At 40.0% G+C, this 25283-nt stretch overlaps 2 protein-coding genes across 3 annotated transcripts; one reads left to right on the forward strand and one right to left on the reverse strand.

Annotated features, from left to right (window-relative positions):
* Positions 1-590: 590 nt before the first annotated feature.
* wdfy1 (WD repeat and FYVE domain containing 1) lies at positions 591-15658 on the forward strand. Its single transcript, XM_007562588.2, has 12 exons — positions 591-835; positions 2422-2489; positions 2614-2687; positions 2806-2860; positions 5676-5826; positions 5910-6022; positions 9817-9943; positions 11122-11227; positions 11369-11470; positions 11580-11710; positions 11824-11932; positions 12936-15658. The coding sequence occupies exons 1-12, from the start codon at positions 699-701 to the stop codon at positions 12993-12995; spliced, it is 1233 nt and encodes a 410-aa protein (XP_007562650.1). The 5' UTR covers positions 591-698; the 3' UTR covers positions 12996-15658.
* A 904-nt stretch (positions 15659-16562) lies between these two features.
* On the reverse strand, positions 16563-24688 carry dhrs12la (dehydrogenase/reductase 12-like a). 2 transcript variants are annotated; one of them, XM_007562590.2, is made up of 10 exons: positions 24570-24688; positions 22886-23019; positions 21004-21086; positions 20817-20912; positions 20658-20739; positions 20466-20527; positions 20125-20229; positions 19208-19298; positions 18965-19099; positions 16563-17397 (listed from the first exon to the last, which is right to left on the reverse strand). In XM_007562590.2, exons 1-10 carry the CDS (start codon positions 24623-24625, stop codon positions 17282-17284), a joined length of 960 nt encoding a protein of 319 aa, XP_007562652.1. In that variant the 5' UTR covers positions 24626-24688; the 3' UTR covers positions 16563-17281. The 2 variants fall into 2 exon arrangements, with proteins under 2 accessions (XP_007562652.1, XP_007562651.1); XM_007562589.2 differs by having other exon boundaries at positions 18965-19102; positions 24570-24686.
* Between the last annotated feature and the right edge of the window lie 595 nt (positions 24689-25283).

Raw genomic sequence — 25283 nt, forward strand, 5'->3', positions numbered from 1 at the left:
TGGTAGTTCTGGCAAAAAACTTTCAAATGTACCATATTTTGTTGCCCATGCTCAGTTTCTGGTAAAGAGTGTACTCAAACATAGATCCATTTAGCATTAATCTACTGACAGAGATTTGATAGTTTGATCATAAGTTTTTTTTATTTTATTTTTTTATTTCTTTGTAATAATATAATTAGAGAAAAAGTATAGTCTGCAAATTCTAGCATTTTCAAAGGATACATTAATAACATTAACTGACTTTCTTATATTATCTTACAAAATTAACAATGAGTGTGTGAACATACATAGACAACAAATGAAACCTGCCCTGAAAATGAGGTTGGAAAGGGAAGTCTGTGCAATACTCTTGCAGGGTACTTGAGTATGTGACAATTTACAACAAAATAGCAAATAAAACAACTGACCACAACATGTTATGTTGGTAAGTAAGACAGTGTTAGAGTGCTTTTACTGGAAAGTCTGGCAGCTATGGTTAAAAACTAGCTGATTTAATCTACGCTCTATATCTTTTTTGACTACAATTTGAATCCGTTTGTAACTTTCTCGGGGTAATTACGATAATCCCGATTGCGCTCTCTAGCAGTCTTTACGGTAATCCTGACAGGGGCTCTGGGTGTCAGCTGATCCTCCTCTGCTGGCGAGCGAGAAGGAAAAATCCTCTGAAGGAAAATAGTGCTTGCTAGGTAGGTGAAACCATGGCTGCAGAAATTCATTCGAGGCCCCAGACCGCTAGACCAGTCCTCCTGAACAAGATCGAGGGACACTCGGACGCGGTTAACGCGGCCGTTTTAATCCCGAAGGAGGATGGAGTGATCACGGTCAGCGAGGACAGGTGAGTCCGAGGAGTCGAGCTAACAAGAGCTAGCTAGGTCTATTTACTGGTTGTTAAATTGATATCTTGGTGAAAGGAGGGGTCTGAAACGGAGAAGGCAGCATTATTGACCCTCACTGAAACAGCTTTTGTTTGGGAATTGGATAAAGAGCTAACGCTTATCCTCAGTTTAGCTTTAGCGCTAAATAGCAACCTGTTTGTGTTCGTCGCTTTTAAAACAGTTTGGACAAAGATAGTGACATTTGGGAAGCTGGGTGTAAAAATAAACCCTCGAAACTATCTTCTGGAACTAGTTTTTATGATTTAGAGAGCTTTGGGGACCAACTGTTTTGCATAAAAATGTGCAGTAAAATTATGTTGTGGTAAACAAACTGATAGACATCACATTGCATATTTGCAATACTAGTTGATAGTCACAACATTTACAGCGCAGTATTGTCACATTGAGAGTGGACTCTGCCTCCTGAACGTCACACTCTCCTGATCAGCACCTGAACGCATCACGGTAACAAAAAAACGCACCCCTTGGTCTCGCTTTGACCCGACCTAAATAATCTTACCAGGGTAGGTACGTCATTTTTCAGTGGATTATTCTGAGAAGCTGTCACACTTTATTACAAACAGTAAAGGAAGCAAATACCCCCTCCTTTCAGGGTCAGTGGAACAAAACTGAAACCATTTCCGACACACATCAAACCCACTTGATGTAAGAAAGAAAAGGAGAAGTCGTGGCTCGGCTGTGTGACAGGTTACTTGATGAAATTGGTTTTGACTGCTGCCGCTTTAGATAAGACAACAACTTTACCGACTTTAGTTGTTTTTGTTCTCTTAGAGGAAGCTAGACGTTTTCAAAGAAAATACGTATAGATTCTGATTTTTTTTGCCTCACCAGTCTATAATTGCAGTGGTATTTTTTTATACACTTGAACAAAACTGACTTTTAGTCTCCATGGTTTAATTTTTAACCGAACTTCAGTGTATGGTTGTCCCTTTATTTGGAAAATTAATCAGAGGAGAGTGGTAACTCTGGAGGAGCTGCAGAGATCTACAGCTCATGTGTTAGATTCTGTTGACAAGACAGCACTATGACAGAGTAGTGGCATCATCATGCTGTGGGAATACTTCAGCAGTGGCAGAGAAACTTGTCAGGATGGACCTAACTACAGTATAATCATAAACCCCCCTCCCCCCAAAAAAAATCTGGTTGCAGGAGACTTGAAACTGGGGTAGAGATTCACTGACCTAAAAATGCAACCAGAAGTCCAATTGAACGGTTCAGATCAATGTGCACTCATCTGTTAGAATGGCCCAGCCAAAGTCCAGACATAACGCCAACAGCGAATCTGTGAGAAGAATGCCTCAGCAAACTGATGTACCCAGATATTCTTCAGATAAAGGATGAACTATTTTCAGCTGTAGATTAGCAAAGCTAAGCATTCTCAGAAAGACTCATTGCTGTAATTGCAGTAAAACGTATTGACTCTGGGGGTTTCAGTCTTAAGTTTTTCTATTCTTGCTGTGGATGTTTGTCTTGGGTGTCAGCAGATTGGTTTAGACTGATCTCTTTCTGCACATTTTACCTTCAGGACCATCCGAGTGTGGCTGAAAAGGGACAGTGGTCAGTACTGGCCAAGCATCTACCACACGGTCTCCTGTAAGTACGGCCTTCATTTTATTGAGAGAAACAACGGATTAGGCTTACGAATGCACGTGGAAGCAAAACTCCGCTGCAGCTACTTCCCTCCTCGATGCTCATGTCTGCTTCTTTATCCCCGCAGCGCCTTGCTCTTGCATGTCATACCACCATGACAGCAGACGCATCTTCATTGGTCAGGACAATGGAGCAGTTGTGGTGAGTGAGCTCAAACTCTACTTGTGACATTGGAGAACAATGATCTTTAAATTTAAATCTTTGTTTCAATGTTTATTTGATGTGATAGTTTTTTATTCCTTTTTGCGTGTTCTTGTAGGAATTTCTCATCTCTGAAGATTTCAACAAAATGAACCACGTTAAAACATACCCAGGTGAGGACAGAAAAAAGAAAGTTAGGCTCATTGTTATTGAAGAAAATAAAAAAGAGATGTCAATGAACCTAATTGAGAAGTTAAACAAAATGAAGCCAGGGTATTTAAATTGGCGGTTGTGTGATTATTCTACATATCAGATTAATTTCACCACTTATGGTGGCAGCATGTTGGAGTTTCAGTACCATAAAATATCAGAAATTCCTCCTTTAATTTGAAAACATTTATCCAGTAAACCTAAGAGTCTTAAATTGTGTAAGTTTTAAGATTCTCACTGACACAAGAGTGGTGGATGGTTCTCATTTAGTTTCCACACAATTACAGTTTTTTTGTATTTTTTTAGATTGGAAATAGATAAAACTAATTGAATTATTTTTTCTCAGAAGTCTGGAAAACACGTAGAAGGTATGTTCAGGGATGGCTTTGTTGTGTGAAGTGGTTGAATCTTCTGCCCTAAAATGTGTCATTTGAAGTCGTTTTAAAGTTCTCCAGATTAAACATATTTTCTCTGCCTGACAGAAGTGGCTCTTTCCACGCTGAAGGCGTTCTCGTACTCTTTGCATGAAGGTTAAATGGGTTGACGTTACTGACATGTTTTTACTTATTGAAATCTCCAAGTAAAATTCCAGTAATACAACATAATTGAATGTAAAAGTGCTGCTTTCTGTTGACATTTGGGGAATAAATATTACCCTAATCTGTGAAGAAATTATAAACCAAACACTTTCTCATCATTAATTCCAGTTTCTTTTCAAGATCACTGTGAGCTGATTTATTTAGAAATCCCAGTCTGAAGGTCAGGCTGTTCTTTGGAGAGTAAATGTCTCTCCACTTGTCACAACTTCCGACAAGTCCAAGCAGCAAAATCCACATGACTCACAGTGAGATTAGATAAGATGCGGGATGTGACTGTGCCTACTGATATTTGAACACATATCTGGTGGCTTTGTATCGACAAGCTGTCATTTTAATTCAGTGGGGGAAAAAAAGAGGCTCTTTTAGATCCACCAACAGATTTTAGACTAAAATCAGACAAGTTTGGAGATTAAATGTCCTGCCTATGTGTCTTTGCTGGATATCTGGACAACCACTTTGAAAAAATAACTCATGCAGGTAATAGAAGCACCAACTCACAGATGTAGGAGCTAATTATTAATCTAGGAAACTTTGAGGAAGTAGAGACAACTCCCTTCTTTGCTTTGCTTTGCTGATGAAGTGTAATGGTGTGTTTAAAAAGATAAACAGCATGTTACACTTTATGTTCCTTGTGGTAATTACAGTTAAAAATTTGACATTAGCTCCCACTTGCTCTCAAAAAGTGCACATTTGCAGAGTTTTGGCTTGAAAACAACGCTTTCAATATTTAGCTGCAAATTGTTCTGAAGTTTTCACCTCTGGATAAATCCAATTTCCAAGCACTGGGCAACAACTGATGGTTTCATGAAACTTCAACTTAAGTTGGTACATCTGGATTTAATTTGTTTGATTAAAGTGCTTAATCATAATTTCTAAGATGATACATTTAGACTCAACTGGGTTCACTTGCTTGTTTATTAGAATTTATGTGGGTCTTAATTTTAAATATCCATGTTCTTGAACATAAATTTTATTCCTATAAAACATTGAAATAATATGAAATGGTTGAAATGAGGGTTATTTAATCGGTTTGTGAAATGTAACTTTTTCTACAATAAACTAAGCATGCAGAGTTGTAATAAAAGTAAACTTTTGTAGTAACGGCATCTGTAAATCTCTTGGTTTTAAAAAAAGGCGTAAGCAAAAATTTAGTTGTTTCTTTTCCATTCTCTTGGACTAGAAAACAAACATTATAGTCTGTTATCAGCAACGAGAACAGAATATGGGCCACTTCTTCTTAACCGTTTTTGAAGAACTGGCACAGCAAAGTTTGCTGTATAGCAAAAGCATCCGTTTTATGTGGTGAATGTAAGTCCTGTCCAATTAATCTTTATCTTTTTGCAAAGGCGAGAGCTAATGTAGGCGTTGTAGTAGAGAGCCATCTTAGTTAAATTTAGATGGAAGAGTCTGGTTACATAATATACAGCTGGGTGTGTTCTAATAAATGTTCTACATTATTACCTGACTTTGGTATTGGTCAATATGTAAGTCTGGCAGACAGGGTTCAACTTGAAGGGAATAGAAAAGATCTAGAACAATGAACATACCAAATAGTCAGGAGACATGAGCACAGCAACACGATACAGACTGCTGTGAAGGAAATAAATAAGTCTTACATAAGGTGAAACACTGAGTCAATCAAGAATGAATCAAAATGCATTTAGATTTTTATTTTATTAAGAAATTAAGCAAAGAATATAGCAATGACTCCCCTGGCTAGCCCAGGGAAGTGAAGAAAAGATGAAGGTACATCGCTTTTATTATCCACCAGCCCTCTTACAGAGATGGGAGAAAAAGGGAGGATCCCACCAGTTTCAGTTTACTTCACAACTCTGGTATTTGCACCTGCAGACTGTGACCCTGGATGGTTCAAACCCTGGTTCAGAAATACCCTTTATTATGCGTTTCCATTGAGCTGCCTCCATCATGAAGGGAGTTTTAAAGCTAAAATTGATTGTTTGCTTGATTGATTGAAATTAAACAAAGTTTTGACATAACACTGCTACAGGAGATTTTTCTGCACATAACTGTTCTTTGAAGAAAATCATGTAATACCAGTTACAACATTTATTTTCCCTCTGGGATTTAAACAGTTTTTTTTTTTTTTTTTATTGAATTGAACTCTAATGTCATTTGCCTGTTTAGTACTTATGTGTTGGTGTTCGTTGTTATCCTGTAGCCCACCAGAACCGTGTGTCGGGTATGGTCTTCTCCTTGGAGAGCGAGTGGGTGGTGAGCACAGGCCATGACAAGAGCGTCAGCTGGATGTGCACCCAGAGCGGCAGCATGCTGGGGAGACACTACTTCACCTCCTGGGCCTCCTGCCTTCAGTATCCTTCCGTCACATGCTCTGTGCGATGCGTAAGCCGTAATAAAACGTGGAGCTTGTTCAGACCCTGACTCCCTCGCTCAGATACGATCACGAGACGCAGCACGCCTTCATCGGTGATTACTCCGGACAGATCACTTTGCTGAAATTGGAGAAGCAGACGTACTCCACCATCACGACTCTGAAAGGCCACGAAGGTAAAAAGACAGGTTTATTAAAGGTGAATCATTGAGCTTTGAAACAGCTTCCCCCGTAGTTGAAATAGTGATTTTTTTTTTTTATACATTAAAAAAATTGTAATACAAATCAGCTTTTAGCTGCGTCTCTGGATTTCAAATTAAATGTAAAATGATGTAATTGTTTTCAAATATTCAAAGATTGAAAGACATGTTCATAGCCTAGATGTAATAGCTCTGATGAGAAAATGTTTATTTCAGTGTTTAAAAACTTCAGTTAACTTAGACTTGGAAAAAATGACTTGTGAACATCTCTCGGTACTGCTACATTGCACAGAGGTATGCAGGGTGTGGGAGGACTAATAAAAAGAAAAAGAAAATATCTCGAACTACTTCAGCTTTGTAGTTTGAAGGTCAAAACCTGGAAGACCTGTCTGTGTTTCACAGTGGACAGAGCAGACAAAGCGGCGAAATGGTTTGACCTCAGCTCCATTTCCAAACTCTGTGCTTTGTAGCTGGTAATGGTCCAGTTCAATTTAACTCTTCTGACTGGGCAAATATCCAGCCACAGTTTTCTCAGAACCTGAAAGAAATCAGTGACTTAAAACTGCAGAACATGTATAATCATTCCAGAGTTAAAAAAAAGACTAATCATCTGAAATAATTTACATGTAGGCCTCTTATTGTTATTTACAACTTTATAATACTCTATTATTTGTGTTTATAATGCATCACAGTAAAGGTGCAGTTTATTCTAATCTTAAATCCTTTTTTAATATTTAAAAAAACATGTTTCACAAGCTTTGTCCCTGTTTTATTTTAATGCATACAAAAATGTGTTTCTAAAAAAAACACATTTTTTTTAGAAAAAAAATGTGTTTTTTCAGGGGCTGAAATACAGTAACAGTCAGTAGTTTTTGAAAACCTCAAGGGCAACTTTGGAAAACTCACATCGCCTCATAAAGTTTGGCTTCTGTAGAATCATTGAATTGTAATTGAATGCTTGTATTTAAAAATTACGAGAATTTTTCAAAAAGTGGAAGCTAGAAAGTCTCGTATTTAGAAATTAACTGTGTAGCAAACCCTGAATTATTTATTTTAATTTACTCATGACTTGTGGTCCATAGCATAGAGATTTTGTTGTTTTTTTTTGCATCTCGTTGTGACTTGAATCAAGGAAAATGCTGAACAATGGGCCGTTCCTAATGAGGTTGTTTAAAGACCAAGCTGAGCTGCTTGGAAAGATTAAGGAAGTGAGACACAGATTCAATAATCCAACTAATGTAGTTGGATTTATGAATCTAGTTGATTTATTAAATATAAAAAAGGCAAATTTAATAATCCAGCTGCAGTGTGTGTCCATGATCAGGAACGAAAAGCAAGAAGTTGGTGGGGATGACGTGTAAAAGTTGGAAAAGCCGCAGCAAGAGGAAAGAAAGACAAATCTATTCCACTCACCCAACTTTGGCAAAACTTTTGCAGCCTTCCATTAGGAATGGAGTCTGCATACATTAAACCGAGCTGCCAAATCTTAATGGGGAACAAGAAGCACCCCCACCCACTCAAGTACAGATTCCGTTTTGGATGGGAATGATGGAAAATACCATCAGACGTGCTGCTCTGCAAACTCCCACAGCAGCTTGTTTTCAGCTCCGATCTGGCAACCGTGCTGTTCTCATGCTCATCAAGCCGCTCAGTGACCCATTCCAGCTCTTCAGATGGGGACTGTTGCCACTGTGGAAAATTGTCCCTCATCCAGATAAATGGGCATAACAAAGAACAAACGCATGACTCAGATGAGATTTTGTTCTGGGTTCTTGTGACAAATGGGGGGGAAAAAAAAAAAAAAAATGGTGACCAGAATGCTTCGCTGTGTGAAACCGACACTTCCAAGAGTTCTGCGCCAGGCTTGGACCGAACATGAGCTTGTTAAAAAGCAAGCGGAGGCCTGACTCATGTGACCAGATGAAAGCCTAATATTGTCAGAAAGCTGATTCTTACCACAGCCATATTGCCCGCTCTTCACTCAGATGGACTCTCATGTTGCCATGCGCTCCGATGACATGGAACTACCCCAGCGTTAAACCTCCGTCCCTCCTTCTGATCCAGACATGTGCTTTGATGTCTCTGATAATTTGGAGAGCTGCTGATTTATTTTAATGAGCCGAGATCAGAGCTCAAGCTGTACAGACACTCTGCAACAAATATTTAGGAAAAATGAGGCTGGCAAAATATATGGAAAGGTTAAACCTGTCTCCCTGAAACTTTTTTTTAAATTTTTTTATTTTTTATTGTTTTCATGGTGGTCCATTTCTGTAGAAGTTAAAATTAGTCATGTTGACCCGTTAAATGTTGATTATGCAGTCCCTCCAGGAAGTTGTGATCACAGCTATTAATGCTATTAATGCAAATTCAGTCATCATTCGCTAACTTTGTGAGGACTTGCAATCTTCAGAAGTCATCACAACTTTACAGCAAATCTGGCCAACCACCTTAATGTTTTCTATATCTTCTGCTTACCGGCCAATCAGAATGCTTTTGTTTTGTAAGGACTTGCTTATACTGTGTACACAATCATGGGCGTAGCCGACAGGTTTCTGTATTTGTGTCCTCTTTCAGCCGTTTCATGCGGATAATGTTACCCAAATGATGATTAGTTAATCGATGTCAGCGTATCATATTGAGCTTGTTGACAAGAATATTAATGTTGTTGCCTACTTAACATTCCTTGCTATTCGGTTAACGCCAGGGTTAAACCCAGTCCTCTTTAATTTCTGTTGAGAAGTTGTACCCACTGCTGCGTTTGTCATATTTAAAATTAATCCTTATTGTCACAATAGAAAGAGCAGAGAGTCAGGGAGGAGACATTAGAGCAGAGGCCAGCAGCAGGATGATGATGCAGGGTCTTCTCAGGTAAGGAGGGATTAGAACTTGATGAGAAAAAGAGAAGGAAAAGTGCAGCAAAAATAAAGCTTAAAAAATTTGCAACTTTGACCGCAACTTTAAAAAAAAAAAAGAAAAAGGTGCTGCAAAATGCATAATTTTAGGTTGCATCAATCACAATAAAAACATCGCAACATCCTGGAGGGACTGATTATGGACTAAAAATATGAAACAACCGGTAAGACTGCCAAAAAACTCCACCTCGAAGACATTTGTACTGCTTTCTTGTTTTGTTGTGTACAGCTGACAACTTACTTCAACTCCCCTCATATTAAGCAATTTCCCCAGCTTCCTCTAACACCGAAACATTACCCAAGGCACTATGCAGTGATGCTTTGAAAAGGAGCTGGATCACAGGATCCTTCCTGCCATACAAATCAGACCACCAGCCACAGGCTGCTTCCCATCATATGACTGCTTCAAGAGTCTTGATCATCTCTGATGAACTATTTATGAATGGCCAGATTTTGGCTTGCAGCAGTGATCATTTTCTACGATTATTAATTTCCAACCCACAGCTCCAGAGCCACAAAGTGACTCTTTAGACGTTCCACAATTGCTTTGACTAAAAATAATTAAGAACCAACTAATGTTGTTAAATATAGGGGCAAAAGCAAATTAATATTTTAGCAGTTTTTCCATATTTTTCATGAAATAATTGCAAAGTACCAGTAATGTCTAATTTTTGGCTGGACTGCGAGCAAAAATGCTCCGACTTGTAAAGTTTGCGGTCCTTCGCTTTGATTGGAGCTGCTTGCAGTTCTCCCAGTGGACACTGGGTGGTGCCAGCGGGTCAGATCATAAATCTTTTCCTGAATAAGCTTCTGGAAACCAACTGAAGCCATCTAACATGAGATGTTAACGTTTTGCAGGTAGTATAGGAACCTTGTGGTGGGACCCTGTCCAGCGGCTGCTTTTTTCAGGGGCCTCAGACCACAGCATCATTATGTGGGACATCGGGGGCCGCAAAGGACGGACACTTCTCCTGCAGGGACATCAGTAAGTTCCTCTGTAGTCGGCACAAGTTCATTAGGACTGAATTTTCTTTGGATCTGCAAAGGGTGGCCATAGAAATGCTGGTCTGTGATCAAGACTGTAAAAAAAAAAAAATCACCTTTACTTCTCTGATTTCATCTTTTCTTTGATCAAGTTTTATGACTACAGTCTGTAACACTAATATCCGAACCATCTTCTTCAAAGGCGAATCCCCTTGGAGTCGGTAACTGTTGTCTCCAGGCACTGACTTATTTTAGTTTTTACATCTCAGTCCTCATAAATATTTCATCACCTCCCTGCCTGCCTGTCTGTTACAGACATTATCAAACAAAGCCTGTCAGCACTGATGACAGAATGTGGCAGGATTTGCAGATAGTATGGTCAAAGATAAAAGTTAGATGTGTAATTTCTGCAGAAACATGTTTTTATCTGCAAATGAATTTGATTGGTTTGGATTTTTGTCCTTTTTCTGTCGCTTCGTTCATGACCTTGCATTCTGAAATGTTACCACTAGATGTCAGTAAATTCTTCACATGATAAACAAGGCTATTTTTAACCGTCGAGTTGATTTGCATAATGTGTCATTTTAAGGTTTCATAAAGCATGTGTGTTTCAGGTTTTTGTGTGAAATGAGCAGTAATCCATTAATCACACTGTCTGCCAACTATCAGCTAGTAGGGATATTGGATGTGTCTATGCTTTTACAAGCGCATAATTTATGATGACTCATCCATCAAGGTGGGGGATATGAGAATGTTTGTTTCTTTGGAAACCCACAAACAACAATTTTCTTGGGATTTTATGAAATTGACTAACACAAAGTAGTTGAATACAGAAATAGAAGCAGAATAACATTGCTTTCAACATTTGTATACCGTGATTTTCAGTTCTTGAAAGTGAGTACATGCTTTATTTATAAAGCAACCTTTTTATCCTTGAAGAGCAATTATGTGTAAATCTCTGTTTTATTTATTTTACTTTTGCAGCTATGTATGCTTTACCTTCCACTGCTTTGCTTTGGCCTCTCACATAACATCCCACCAAAACACATATGAAGTTTGTGTCTGTATTTAGACAAAATCTGACTCAATATTTTTGCGAGCCGCTGTACGCCCTACTTTAAAACCTTGAAATGATGTGAATTAGCGGTAGAAAATAATCCAAGCCTCCGTCTCCCTCAGTGAGCGTGTGCAGGCGCTGCGTTATCTCCAGTTCACAAGGCAGCTGCTGTCGTGCTCAGCCGATGGAGGCATTGCAGTGTGGAACATGGACACACAGAGAGAGGAGGTTTGCATCACCGTTGCAGCACTGACAGTTATCGTTTTCATGGTTTGAGGAAATGTTTTTTTTTTTTTTCTTTCCTTTTATGTTCTTATGGTTAGTTGTTTGTGTTTAATGCTTAGACTTATTGTGCACGTGTCTGCGCAGGCACCTCAGTGGTTAGACAGTGACTCCTGTCAGAAGTGTGAGCAGCCTTTCTTCTGGAACATCAAGCAGATGTGGGACACAAAGACCTTGGGACTCAGACAGGTACCAACCACAGTGTCACACAGGGGACGGGAGGCTCCAGTCGCAGTCGTAAATCCTGCTGATGCCTATGTGTTTGTTGAGTGTGTGTGTGTGTGTGTGTTGTGTGCAGCACCACTGCAGGAAGTGTGGGAAGGCTGTGTGTGGGAAATGCAGCTCTAAACGCTCCACCTTCCCGATCATGGGCTTTGAGTTCCCGGTGCGAGTGTGCGACGCCTGCTTCGACACCATCAAAGAAGAAGAGTAAGCCTAGGCCTTCTCTAAATGTGTTTGTGTTTTCATTCTGTGTGGCCGCGATTAAAAACGCTGTCATCGTGTGCGTGCGTGCGTGCGTGTGTGCGCGTGTCTGTGTGCAGCCGAACACCTTTGGCCACGTTCCACGAGGGGAAACACAACATCGCCCACATGGACATGGACCCATCCAGAGGCCTGATGGTCACTTGTGGAAGCGACCGCATTGTTAAGGTCAACAACAGAGCTTTGATACCAGATGATTCATGCGTGTGCTGGTTCTGTTTGGAACAGAGGGGCTTTGAGCCGACGCTGAAGCTAAAACTAAAACTAAAACTCATCCCAAGCTTTAGAAAGTTAGATTTAGAAATGAGAATTTAAGAGTTTACACAGGTTAGAATTAAGTAATCTCTTTACCAATATGGAAATTATACTAAATTATGAACTCACCTTCTTAAAGGTGCAGTACGTAACTTTTTATAAAGAAATTTTTTTTAAATATATTTGTTAAAATGGTCTCTATGTCATCACAGTTTAATAACAGACAGATCATCTGTGAAAAGACTGTGCTCTTCCATCCCCTCCCTGATACTTGCACAGCTTCAGGTTAAAAACAACCAGTCAGAGCCAGGAGGAGTATCTTAGCGCTGTCAATCATGCTCATATATGCGCTGCTCAATGTGCTAATGGAAGAGAAATAACTTACCTTTAAAATGTAACAAAAGTTCTATTTGGATCACTTTTACATTCTAAATTTTGTTATTGCAGAAAATTGTCCTTCTACATCTAAGCCTAGGGATTTAGGCACCCATTATTAAACTTGTAATGAAAATATTTAGGTTAACTGAGCTTCAGTTTACCTGCAAACACTCCCAAGAAATAAAACTAGACTCAATAATTACTCTTCCACTTCCAGGCCAGTGTGGTCTGGATCTATAAAATGATAATAATTCTGCACATCTTGAAACAAGTTGAGGCCACACCCTCCCTCATTACACAGACACACATCAGCTGCTACATTTAAATCCATCAACTATTCAAGTTTATCCAGCTTGGAGTTGAAAAATATGCCAAACAGTGATAATCAGGCCAAAATGCTCAGTTGCTGAATAATTGTGCACGCATCATTCATGGTTTTTCTGTTTAATTGGGATTATTGCCTAAGTAATGAATCCAATCAATGATCATGTCTTGCTTTATGCTTTCCTGACGCTAATGATGATGTCCATCTCCACAGATCTGGGACATGACACAGGTGGTTGGCAGTAGCTTAGCAACAGGTTTTTCCCCTCGCTGATTGGCCCAGCCCTCTACATGGTACCCTCGCCTGGCTCCAGCCCTCCCCCACTCTCCCAGTGTCATGGAAACCCCTCTGTACAGCCCACCTTGCCTTCGCACCTGGGGTCCGCCGCTCCAGCCAGACCCGCTCTGGGTGAACGCGTGTGAGCCCCTCCACATCTCTTCGTCTTCTTGTAACATATTTTGCTACCTGTCAGTCTGACTGATTTAGACTGTTGCTCTGATCTCAAACTGAACCCTAAGCACAATGAAAGATGTGTGTGTGTGTGTGTGTGTGTGTGTGTGTGTGTTTGTTTGTGTGCATGTGTGTTCTGTTCTCTCCTGGGGGAGGAATGGTATTGCTATTAGTGTTTACACTGAATATATCCGATGCTTTTTTTTTTTTTTTTTTTTTGCACCGTAACGCTAGTGTTCACCATTGCCGACCTGCCATAGCTGTAAATATGAGCTCCTGCTACCTGCTTAATCCCAGGCTACTTTAAAGAAATATTCACCTGTAAATTCTTCTCCTTTCTGCGTGTAGTGGATGCTTAAAACGTTTTCTGATTTCTTTTTCACTAGCTGGCCTTAAGTCACTATCTCAGGAGCTTTTCCCATCAGTAAGTCATCACCGGTTGGGCTTGGATGATGTCAGTCGTAACGGTTCCTACACTTTAATCTGAAGAAAGTTACTAAAATGGCCTCCTGATGGGGTGAGGATCGTCTGTGATGTAGTTGTCAGACGTTTGCTAGGCAGCAGCTAACCCACTCTCTACCTTTTGGGAGGTTGATGATTGGTTTCTGTAGTAACCAGCGAAGTCAGTATAAGCATCGGGTTGCAGGTCTGCGCTCAAGCTTGTGCGATTACCTTCAGAGATCATGATTTTTCAGTTTAGGATGTAAATTTTTCTCACAGGCGGAGGTGAATTTGACAAACGGCACACTGAGGTTCTGGATGAGTAGTCCAGACTAAATGTAGCCCCAGCTGCTGAGATGTTGACTTGTTCCTGGTCACATCTGGATTCCTGTAAAGGCCTTAAAAATAAAGAAGACCCACTAAAAGCCTTCTGAGCAGTTCTTCAGCTCGTACGACTGTTCATTTTCATCAGCTCGTACGACTGTTCATTTTCACCATCCCTCCTCAGTTGTTCCCTCTTCACACACATTTGTGCATCAGAAATGTCTCTTTGCACTGAATTGCACAAGTCAATCTTTGTTTTTTTTTTGTTTTGTTTTTTTCCCCCATTTGTACGTGTGGATGCAGGAGTGCAGCTTTCCTGTGAATAGCAGCTGGAATCATCTAATCTTAGACTAAAGCTTGCCTTATTTGTAAGTGGAAGACGATGAGAAACATTCTGCTGGAGTGGATTCGTATTCCAATTTTTGGGATCATTAGTGTATATTTACATTTGCAGTAAAATAGAATATGTGTAATCTCTGCAGGTTCTGTTTTCTGTGCCCATATGACATCTTGATTCCCGTGTTAAAACCGATTCCTCCCTCACTTCCAAAGCGCATCATGCAGACTCGGTGTAAAGATGAGCCACGTTATCAAATCCTGTCAGCTGTTTCATGTGAACATGGATGGGATGGTTTTGTTAATAAAGTGACAGCAGAAACTTGATCAGTGAATGCTTAGGTGTTTTGTGTTATTATGATTTAGTTATCCTGACACTCCAGTGTTTTTTGGTTGGTTGATTTGTTCTTTTACTTTTATTTTTAAAATGTTAAACTAGCAGATCATATGTATGCTTTTCATCCCATTGGTGGATATTGGGAGTTCAAGGTTGAGACATGTCTTAAAACTAATTTGCATGATGTATTTATTATTGTATCCACTGTTTGTAGTAAGGTGGCAGGTACCAATTTTAATGCGGTCTAAAATTGAGAAGATTATTTTTTTTCTTCTTCTTCTTTGAGCATACTAATGGACAAGTTTTCCCTCAAAGTTACAGTAGGTCGTATCTTATCTGCTGGGTTCTTCATTTAATATAAATCCAAATCAGATGGTCCCGGTTAAAGCTAATAGTTTGTTCAAGAGTTCATGACATGAAACATCTTGAAATACTCAGATCTCAAAAACACCAGTTTTGTTTTTGCGAAGGCTGCATGCCAAACCTTTTTAAACCTTCATAATGTTTGCTTTGGGAGTTATTCATACAGAAACTGATGATCGGATCATCATTAAAAGGTTCATGGGGGTAGAAACCCCAATGATGTTCCTGTTTGAAACGTATTCAGACAAGTAGTTGCAGTGTATCTGACCAGAGTCGGTGACGGATGAAATAAAATTCTGTAGCTATATGTTATATATTCTTATACAGAAGTGAATTTTTGTAAACATGACATTCAGGAAATTGGAGATGTTTAGAGATGGTAGAAGTCTGGTCCTTGTTCCTCTCTGACTAGCCATTATCTTCAGCCTCTGAGAGCAACTAATCAGGATTAAGATTAAATGAGTATGGCAAGAGAGTTTCATACTGCAGGTAAGATATTATTTATTAATAACCTATCAACAAGACCTCACTTCAAAGTCCTTCAGCTCCCCTTCAAAGGAAACTGATGACTTCCACCTGTTGAACCCTTTTATCTGTCTGCCACATGCTGAAGGGGAATTGCATCAAGTTCATCAGAGCTTTTCATAAAGACATCACTGTGCTACTCAAAAAAAAAAAAAAAAAATATATATATATATAAATAAAGACACAGACATCCACAGAACAGTCAGTGGAGTTTATAAATGGTGAACCTGTGGCTGTGAAGTTGAAAGAACTCTAAGAGATCCATCTTCAAGTAGAAACTAAGATCTACAGTTTAATCTGCCTCACATTAGTCATTTCATCCATTATTAATCATTGCATTGACTGAGGTAGACTTAAAACGATCCTCCACGTCTTAAAGACTCTTGGTGTGTCTAAGCTCTTTTCACGCACGCAGAGAATCTGTATTCAGAACTCGTGAAAGGATCTTTTAGCTCATTTCACGAAGCATCAGAAGAGGCTCCTCATGGAGCACAATGGAGGATCATTAGCAAATCTACGGTACAATCTGGAGCCTGAAAAGCCTCTTTCCGTCATTACTTATCGGGTCCTTGGCAGATGTGTGGGATGCTGAAGGACTGATCGATGCCGAGATTTGCTGTTTGCGGAAATAGCTCAAGGAATAGATATTGAGATTGCTCGTGTGTCTCAGGAAGGAAGCAGTGGATTTAGTCGTGTTATCAGGAGTTTATGTCCTCTGTCACATAACGGAACAGTCACCTCTCTCATCATCTTTAGTCTGGCGCAAGAATCATTTTATCCTTTCTCTTTTTTCCCCCTCCACAATTCATAAAATGTAACATAATTCTCTCTTGAAGCTACTTGTGATACTTGCCATTCCAACAAGGTTGTTAATGTACATCTGCAAATAACTATTTTTAAATGCTTTTGTTGATATTTCAGAACTGACTTGGGTCTCCATGTGCCCTCAAAGCAGAGCACTGAAGAGTATAAACCACACTTAATAAAGATATTTGATATGTTTGACTGCTGTTTTTTTTTTTTATTATTAGGAAAAATCCAATCAAACAGCAACACACAAAACGTTTTGTAAGTTTGTTTTATTGATGCATGAGTTAACAGGAAAGTTACAGGAAGGGTAAAAAGGTTTTTCAAAGGTGCCGACATCAAGTCACAGATTTGTAAATATGCTGCTCATGTCGAGCGATGCTGCGCTGTTCGAGAGAACGCTTCGCCTCCAGCCTGGGTTCACCATGCACTGTACAGTAGCTCCACAACACAACACGGCACACACACGGGTTACTTACAGGGGTGTTAAGATGCACATCACTGGACATGTGCGTGAGTCAGAAACGCCAGCGTGACGCTGAACCCAAGGCTGGTGAGCGAAAACATAAACGTGACTTTGGCCACATCAGATTCCCATCTGGTTGGCGTTAATAAAGTCACAGTTACAGTCGTGCGTTTGGGCTTCAATCATTGCTCTCAGCTGCAGATGTGAAAGCAGCATCACTGTCAAACATTCCTGCACTATAAAATATAAAGTCCTGGGAAAAAAAAAGCTAAGCTTACAAATAGTTACAAAGCGTTGCCAATCTGCAATCCCTCGGTTATTTCTAAATTCAGTCTGCTACTGTTAGGCTGGGTTTCCAAAACGCTCCTTAGCACTTTAAGCATCTCTTATTTTTATATCCCACATCAAGTGATACCAACAGAGGTGCTTTTGGGTAAAGTAGATGTACAGCCTCGACCAATAGGAGCTGATGGTGTTAGTGCTGCTGTTTCTCTCTGGGGTGGTTCTGGCTCAGTGGGGCTGAAACGTCTTGGCCAGATCCTCCAGGAGCGCCACGAGCTTCTGCTCCTCCAGGGGGGAGCTGTGGGTCCAGGCCAGGGGCAAGTGGGTGGGCACCACCTTTCGGTCTGGGCACACACACAAACAGCATTGACTCTATGTGCGAGCCAGGTGTTTGTTTTATATGTATGTATATATATATATATATATATATATATATAAAAAAAATCACATTTAGTTTTTTCTTCAAATACCACGATGTTTATTCAGATACCCGAAAAGGATGTAGGCAGAAAAACCCCCCCACTTATTTTATCCTACCCCCTTTTTTTATGTCATAATAATATGAATGAAGGCTTAGACTGATCAATCTGTGTGGAAATTTGTGGTATACTTGGGAAAGTTACTGAAACAAACTTTTCAATAATATTCTAATTTACTGAATTAAGACTATGTCAATTATGACCGCATTCTTCTACTGAGTGATTTTAACTTTCATGAATATAAAAGACAGAAGGAAAAAAGCTCTGGTGTTCTAGTGTACAGAACAAACATCATGACAAAAACCATAGTCTGGATCTGTCTGATCATTACTGATGTGGTTCCGACTGATTTCTCTTGATCTGATCATCACTGTGTCCAGTTCTAAAACTGTCGTCCTTGCTACGACTAACTGAACCGGACAAGGAAAAATGAGAAGAAGCTGAATTGTTTATACACAAGTGCCTTAAAACCACAGGGTTAGCAAAGCAACCTAGCTGTTCTCAGACTGAGACCATGAAACAAAATCTATAAATATTATCTTAAGAAGCACTGCCTACATAAAGAGTTTCTTAAAAAAAATAAGAGCATAGAAAACATTTTTTCAGTAGGGAGGTTTGATCATTTTAATGGTGTCCGCTCATCTAAAATGCTGCTGCCAGCATCTTGGAAAATGGATCCAAATACACTAATCCTCAAATCACTGCATTGGCACCTTGTTTGTCAAAAGATGGAGTGTAAAATCTTGTTGGATGGTCTATAAGGAGCTAAATGGCTTCCTATAAAGACCTTGAAACATTCAGGGCTTTATAGACCATCCACCAAGGTAGTACCTGATGCCATGATGAGGCCAAAAAAGCAGGTAATTGGTTGGAAAAACAGCACTTGGAGCCAGTGGAAAAAGGCTATTTGTATCACTTTGTGCCATACAAATAAATCCAAATAGTCCTGTCCCCTTCAGCTAAGTGTTGCTGTTGTTTGGTATGAAATAATTAATATCTTTCAACTGGAACTCAACTACCACTGGAAATAATGACCTCATTACAGATTTTATAGAAACATGAGTGCGCCATGTTTTTGTCAGAGCTGAAGTGTGTTTCCTGTTAGGCCAGAAGCTCTCAGAGAACCAATGGGGGCATTGTGAAGGTGCGTTTGTTCACGATCATAGAGGCACTGTACTCTCTGGCAGTATCTGGCACCAAAACCAGCCCACTCCAGCTGCAGTGGACTCATGCCAAACCTGCACACAACTACACACACTATACACACCATCCCACCAACACAAGCGACAAACACTTTTCCCAGACTGATCTACTCTTTTCATCCTTCAAACAGCTTTTTGTTTGTCCTCGGGAATTAATTTAGTTCTTCTGAAGGCTTTTGTAAAGACCTTTAAAGAAACAGGCCTGCATACATGTAACTATGGCAACATACCCTGATAGAAGCGTCCACTCGGGTTTGTGGTGGCAGCCTCGGAGATGGCGAGCCACACTACTGTGTCGGCCCCCTGATCCGGAGTCCGGAGGCTATCCTTCATGGAGCGATGGAAGTCCGGCATAGCATTGGCCACCGCTGCAACAGACGGATACAAATACAGAACACACACAGATGGCAATGGTGATTGGTCAATGCACACGTGGAACATGGACGCTCAAGGTTCTCAGTGGGCGAGTTAACCTGGAGTGTTCACCCAGCCAGGATGCATGACGGAGAAGTGGATGTTAGCGTGAGTCTTTGCCAGCTGCTCCGTCATCACCACCTGCTGCCTCTGGAAGACAAACACGTTTGCGTGTTTGTTAAAGTAACGAACCATGCTGGTTACCACAACCCAGATCAATTTACCTCGCTGATCACACACTTGTCAGAAGTTTCCAAAGCTCAAGAAGGACAAAGAATGAAAGGCTAACTCTACATCAGAGGAAGCATTTAGAGAAGCTAATCAGGAAGGTGCAGGTGGACTGTGGCTGAAATAACATCACTGATGGAGAGTGTCTCCCTGGCTGCATGAAGCTGCTGCTGAAACAGAGAGCTCCTACAGTGACAGACTGCTGCATCCTGGATGCACAAAGGAGCTTTATCATAGATCCTTCCTTCCAGTAGCTGTTAGGCTTTATAACCAACAAACTCCCAACTAACTCAATAACTGTTCAGGTTTTTGCATAGTTTGGACTGATTCTGAGTACCATTCCTGTTGGCATCTGCACATCTTTGCTGTTGCACAGTTTTTATTGTCACTCATTGTAAATCTTCTACTGCACATTTCGAACATTTTTAAATCAACCTATTCTACCGAATAGGTAGAAATCAACCTATTCAGTAGAATAGGTTGATTTAAAAATCTTGGACCGGAATACTAGAACTGCATAATATTTTTTTTAAATTTTGACCTTTACAGCACACTATTTTTATTCTTCATCCTTTTTTTTTAATATGTTTATATTGTATGTTTAAGTGAACCTACTTGTTTTGATCGTCTGTCTCTGTGCTGCTGTTGCAAGGAAATTTACCCATTATGGCGCAATGAAATGAATCTCTATTCTATTCCATAAACTTCAGATCCTTCTTTACAAAAGGTTTTAGCGCTCAGCTCTTACTTTGTGCTGGGCGTAGACCATGGTTCCGTCAAAGCGGCCTCTCTCAGACTGCAGGTTTCCTATCCTGAGCTTCTGGACCAGCATCCCACCCGACGACACTGTGATCTGCACACACAGGAACAGAGAGAAAGGCTAAAAGCTCATGTTCAAGTGAGCTCAGCTGCAAACTTTAATATTCGGATTTTTGATTATTCACTTTGTGGTGTGTCAAGTATTGAAAATTTTTTCTAGCAAAAAAATAAATAAATAAAAATAAACAGATGTGGCTGCATTTTCTTTTTTTCTTTTTTTTTTTTTTTTACAAAAAATATCTGCATCATTAAACTTCTGGTCAAACTCACCACTCTGGGATCTGTGCTCTTCTCCAGGAGGGGAATCAGACTCTTGGTCAAAATGTACACCGCTGGAAGTTAACAGAATGTTCCATAACTATCCCAAACTCAACAATTTCCCCGCTGGAAGTTAACAGAATGTTCCATAACTATCCCAAACTCAACATTTTCCCCGCGCCTCATACTCGGCCTTTGGCTTACCGAGGACGTTGACAGCGAAGCTCTTCTCCAGTCCTTCGGCGTTCACATCCCGCTGACTCATGATAGAACCTGCGTTATTAATCTGAGTAGATTGAAATGAATAAGGTCGTCATTTGCTGGGAATAAAAGGAGAGATGTGACATTGTGAAGTTGTATTACCAGCACATTGAGAGCCTTGAACTTCCTCTTGAAGCCCTCGGCAAACTCCCACACCTTCTTTGTCTCAGACAAGTCCAGGATGTGGACATAGATCTCCTGCAACAAAGTCAGCCATTTGGGAAAATATCATTCTAGCAATTGATCTGTGGCATCATTTTGATGGATAGAGAGGCGAGTAACACTTTACTTTGTTTCCCGTCTCCTTGACGATGTCCGCCCTGGCCTCCTCAGCCTTATCCTTGTTCCTGCACACCATGTGGATCGTCCCACCTGAGACAAAGATCACATTCCTGAGTCTATATGCATCCAAAATTAGCAATGAGAGGAGAGAAATGCTAACAAGCTAACAGTCCAAATGCCACAAGAACAATGAAATAGCGATACCTAATATTGTATACCCATGAAAATAAACTAAGCACATAAAAAATGTACTCAAAAGTGAAAAAATGTGGTATTAAGTAAGCTACTGACACTATAAAGACAGTAGCAAACAGAAGCAAACCAAGTCTGTCTTCGAGTCAGCCTGACCACACATCACTTGAGTATTTTGATCTTTGAGTTGGAGTGTATTTCCTTTTCTGCTTTATGATTTCACATGGAGCGAAAAAGAAGAAGAAATGGAACAGAACGTTGGCTGACTCAGCAATTTCTTGTAAACACGGTACATAAATAAACTTGAACCTGAACTGACTCAACAGAAATCAATTTCTGGAACAGCTGAGACAGTGCACACAATAAAATCTCAGAACTTATGGGTAACGTACAAGAACACGTTCTTACTTGATGCCTTCCTGCAGATATTAATTTTACTGAAGCCCAACAGTCTGGAGATTTAACATTCGAAGCTTCAAGCTTCGAATGTTTAGGGTTAGGGTGTCTCTTTGACTAGTTTGTCAGTGTTTTATGAATGCAAAGCCTTCATTTGACGTCACATTGATCATCAAAGTTGTCCAAAAACAAAAAGTAGTGAGAACTTGCTGCATTATTTGGTTGACGCTACAGAGACTCACCTGCAACATATAGTTGGTCCCAACAAGAGTTTCAACAACGCAACCTGATGTTTTTTAAATAAATATCTAACTCTACACACTTCAGTAAACTCATGTTTTACTCCTACTAGCAATGTTTTCATGTGGCGGAGTTTGCTGAAGTGTTAAGCTAACATATGTAGCATGTTTCCAGGCTCATTGAGAATGTGGCTCGTAAGATATTTCAGTGAACTTTAACTTAATTTATGTGTGACATTTAGAGAAAAACAAATTTGTCCTTCTTCATAAATGTAGCGCTTTGTTTGGAACGTTGTATGTTTATTTTACTACCTAGTGTTTCAGCTGTGGAGAGCCATCTGGGCAAAATCAACAGAGCAGACCTTTACACTGGCATACAAACAGGAACCCACAGGAGTCAATAGTCTTTCTTTAATTGATAACAGCATCAATGTAAATGCTAAAAAGACTTGTTTTGATCAGTCCGATCGACAAAATAACATATTATGAAAAACACATGCATATTAGTATCGGTATTTAAAAAACATTAAATTCCAGCGCAAGAGCTAGTTTCGCTAGTTTGAAGATTTTTACTAAAGCACTTTTATGCTGATGTGTTGGGTTACACTTTCTTTAATGTTAGTTTTTAAGAAGGTTTACTGAGCTGCAATTACACTGAAATTAAATATTATTTATACTCGAGATAGAATCGTATCTGTTGACTCCTGAATGGTTTATCACATCTACATGACAAGACTTTTAGAAACTCCACCATAACACACAATTTAGGATATTTAAGCTAATATCGCATCCATAGGTGTACATTCATTTTATTTTTTCTCTTCTGTTTTTCCCTCTGTGGGTTCTTTTTTTTATTTACCTCATAAAATATATTGTTCAGACTGATGAAAGTAAGACAAATATATGACTCAAACTACCCAGGAGAACAACTGATACTTGCTCACCCTCCACTGTGATCTAGAGTATCGCTCCTCTTAAAACCAGATCAGCATTTTCTGTTTCGCTGTGCTCGTCGTGTCTAAGTTGATTTGCTGCGACGCTGGGAAGCAACAAGTACAATACCTCTTTTGGCAATAGCCATGGCAGTAGCTTTTCCGACGCCACTGTTGGCTCCGGTTATCATGAAGGAGCGCCCAGCCACGGACACCTCCAGATCCTTCTCCACAAATCGCTTGGATGCTGACAGGTGGCCATTCCTGCAACAGATCACAAATCACTGTGTGGAATTTCTGTAAGACAGAACTGCCTTAAGGATCTATATTATATCTCTGCCTAACTCCCCAGGAGACATGTATGTGTCTGTGCTTTCAGGTCAGAAAGGTCAGTGTAGGCCAGGCCGCTTACTGTAGGCCCTTCATAGTGTTACTGTACAGACACAATGAAGGAGAGTGTGCCTGGGGCTTTGGGGTGAGACTCCCCTGTGGTGACAACAGCACTGGTTCAAGTGCGTGTTCAAAAGCATGTGTGGCACCAAGAACCTCAATTAGCCCCATTGTCCCTGAAGCCATTGTTAATGGCGCCTGAAGGGGGACACGCGGGGGCCGAGGGCGCTAAGGTTAAATGCCCCCTCTGTTCGATGGTGTCATGCAGAGAGAGCTATTAGCGCAGGGTCAGAGCGGGTTGCCGGGCAGGAAAGATAACACAGAACAAAGGGAAGTAGGGAAACAATCACAAAAGAATCACTTCAGACAACTTGGCATGCTGTACACTGACGTGGAAAGACGCCCCGGGGCTAGGATAGATCAAATAGTGCTAATAAAGCTCCCAGAGGACCTGTTTGTGGTTAATAATAAGTGATCCCTGCAGCTCCACAGCTCCTGCTAAGCCACTGTAATTTTTGGTTTGATTCAAGCAAGCCTGACATTTAAACGTTTGCTTCTATTGTCGCAGCATGTCGTTCAGTGATGCTGTGGCATTCAAAGGCTGAAAACTGCATCAAAAAACAAGCAAAGGTCAAGTTCTCACGTGAGTTTGAAAAAAAGCGACCCTCACTCGTTTCAGTGTTACCAGAACAGTTTGGTAATGATCGCACGAGTGGCTACATAGCAGGAAGCAAAAGTTTTTCCCAGTTTATTTTAAAACAACTTAGGTATCATTCACAAATGAGTGTCTTAACTAAGCATTCCAACATTCCAGATGTCAGAATAAAGAACAAATAGAAACATTGAATTCATAAATCTGAATTAGTGTTTGAGAGTTCTATTTAAAAAATATCAATGTATGTATTTTTCAAACCAACTCTGGACCTTCAGCTCTGACCTCTCACTATTTTATATAACAAAAGTCAAATAAATGAATAAACAGAAGAAAAGAAATAGTAAACACAGCAAGTACACACATCAATAATAATAATACCATTATAATAATAACTTACTGACAGTCAAAGAAAAATCTCTGTAAATCACATATCTTCAATCGATTATATATATTTAGCTATACCACATGACTCTTGGTACAATATATAGACGTAAAAATAGACAATTTGAAATCTTAAATGGCAAAAGTTATACATTTTTGGACCACATGGGGACCCTTTCTTTTTGTTAAAGCCAACATCTGAACGCTTCATCATATAATTTGCAGCTAAAAGTCCAACATGATCTGAAAACCGTAAGCAGCCTAAATGGACTTCCACCTGTCGAGATGCACAGCTGAGCAGCAGCAGCAGCAGCAGCAGCTCACACTTCCAACATCCAAAACGCAGATAGACTAGGTATTGATGAACAAAGCTGAGTCAGTAACTTACTTAGTGAACTCGGTCAGTCCTTTGAGGAACCAGGCGGAGTTGCGGTACAGAGACATGCTGCTGCTCTGGAAGCTTCTCAGTCTGACGGCTTCTCTCCTCTTCTTTTACTCTGGACCAGAACCACGTGTAGCTCCGCTGAATAAACAGCTTCTCTAAAGCACAACTCCAGCGGCCCCCCCAGCGGCAGCACGAAGACATGCATTCATTCAGCTGGAAGAAGAGCTTCACAAAGTCAAACACCTTCAGTCATATTTTTTCTTTCGTTTTTTTTTGGGGCCTGCCAGCAATGCATAGGGAGAGCAGTGACTGACCTGCGAAGCAGGTCAGTCACTGCCTCCATGCATTGCATGGCAGGCACCTATNATAGTCGTCTCGGATTGAATTTCACTAATACTCTGTTTTTCAGTGGCGACTCATATTACTGTGTGCTACTGGTGGTTTAAGTATGTTAAAACAGTAAATATCTATGTTTCACGGCACATTTGAAACGCTGGGTTTAAAGTTGTGGGCACAGTTGGCAGGCCCCTCAAAATTTCTGCAGGAATTTTCTAGTTTTAAATTACAATATGCTCACAGTGTATCTCAATATGGGGAATGGGGTAATTAAAATAATTAGTTTTTATTTATTATAGATAGACAGACAGACAGACAGACAGACAGACAGACAGATAGATAGATAGATAGATAGATAGATAGATAGATAGATAGATAGAT

Source organism: Poecilia formosa, unplaced genomic scaffold (assembly GCF_000485575.1).
Source record: "Poecilia formosa unplaced genomic scaffold, Poecilia_formosa-5.1.2 Scaffold138, whole genome shotgun sequence".
In the NCBI taxonomy this organism is placed as follows: Eukaryota; Metazoa; Chordata; class Actinopteri; order Cyprinodontiformes; family Poeciliidae; genus Poecilia; species Poecilia formosa.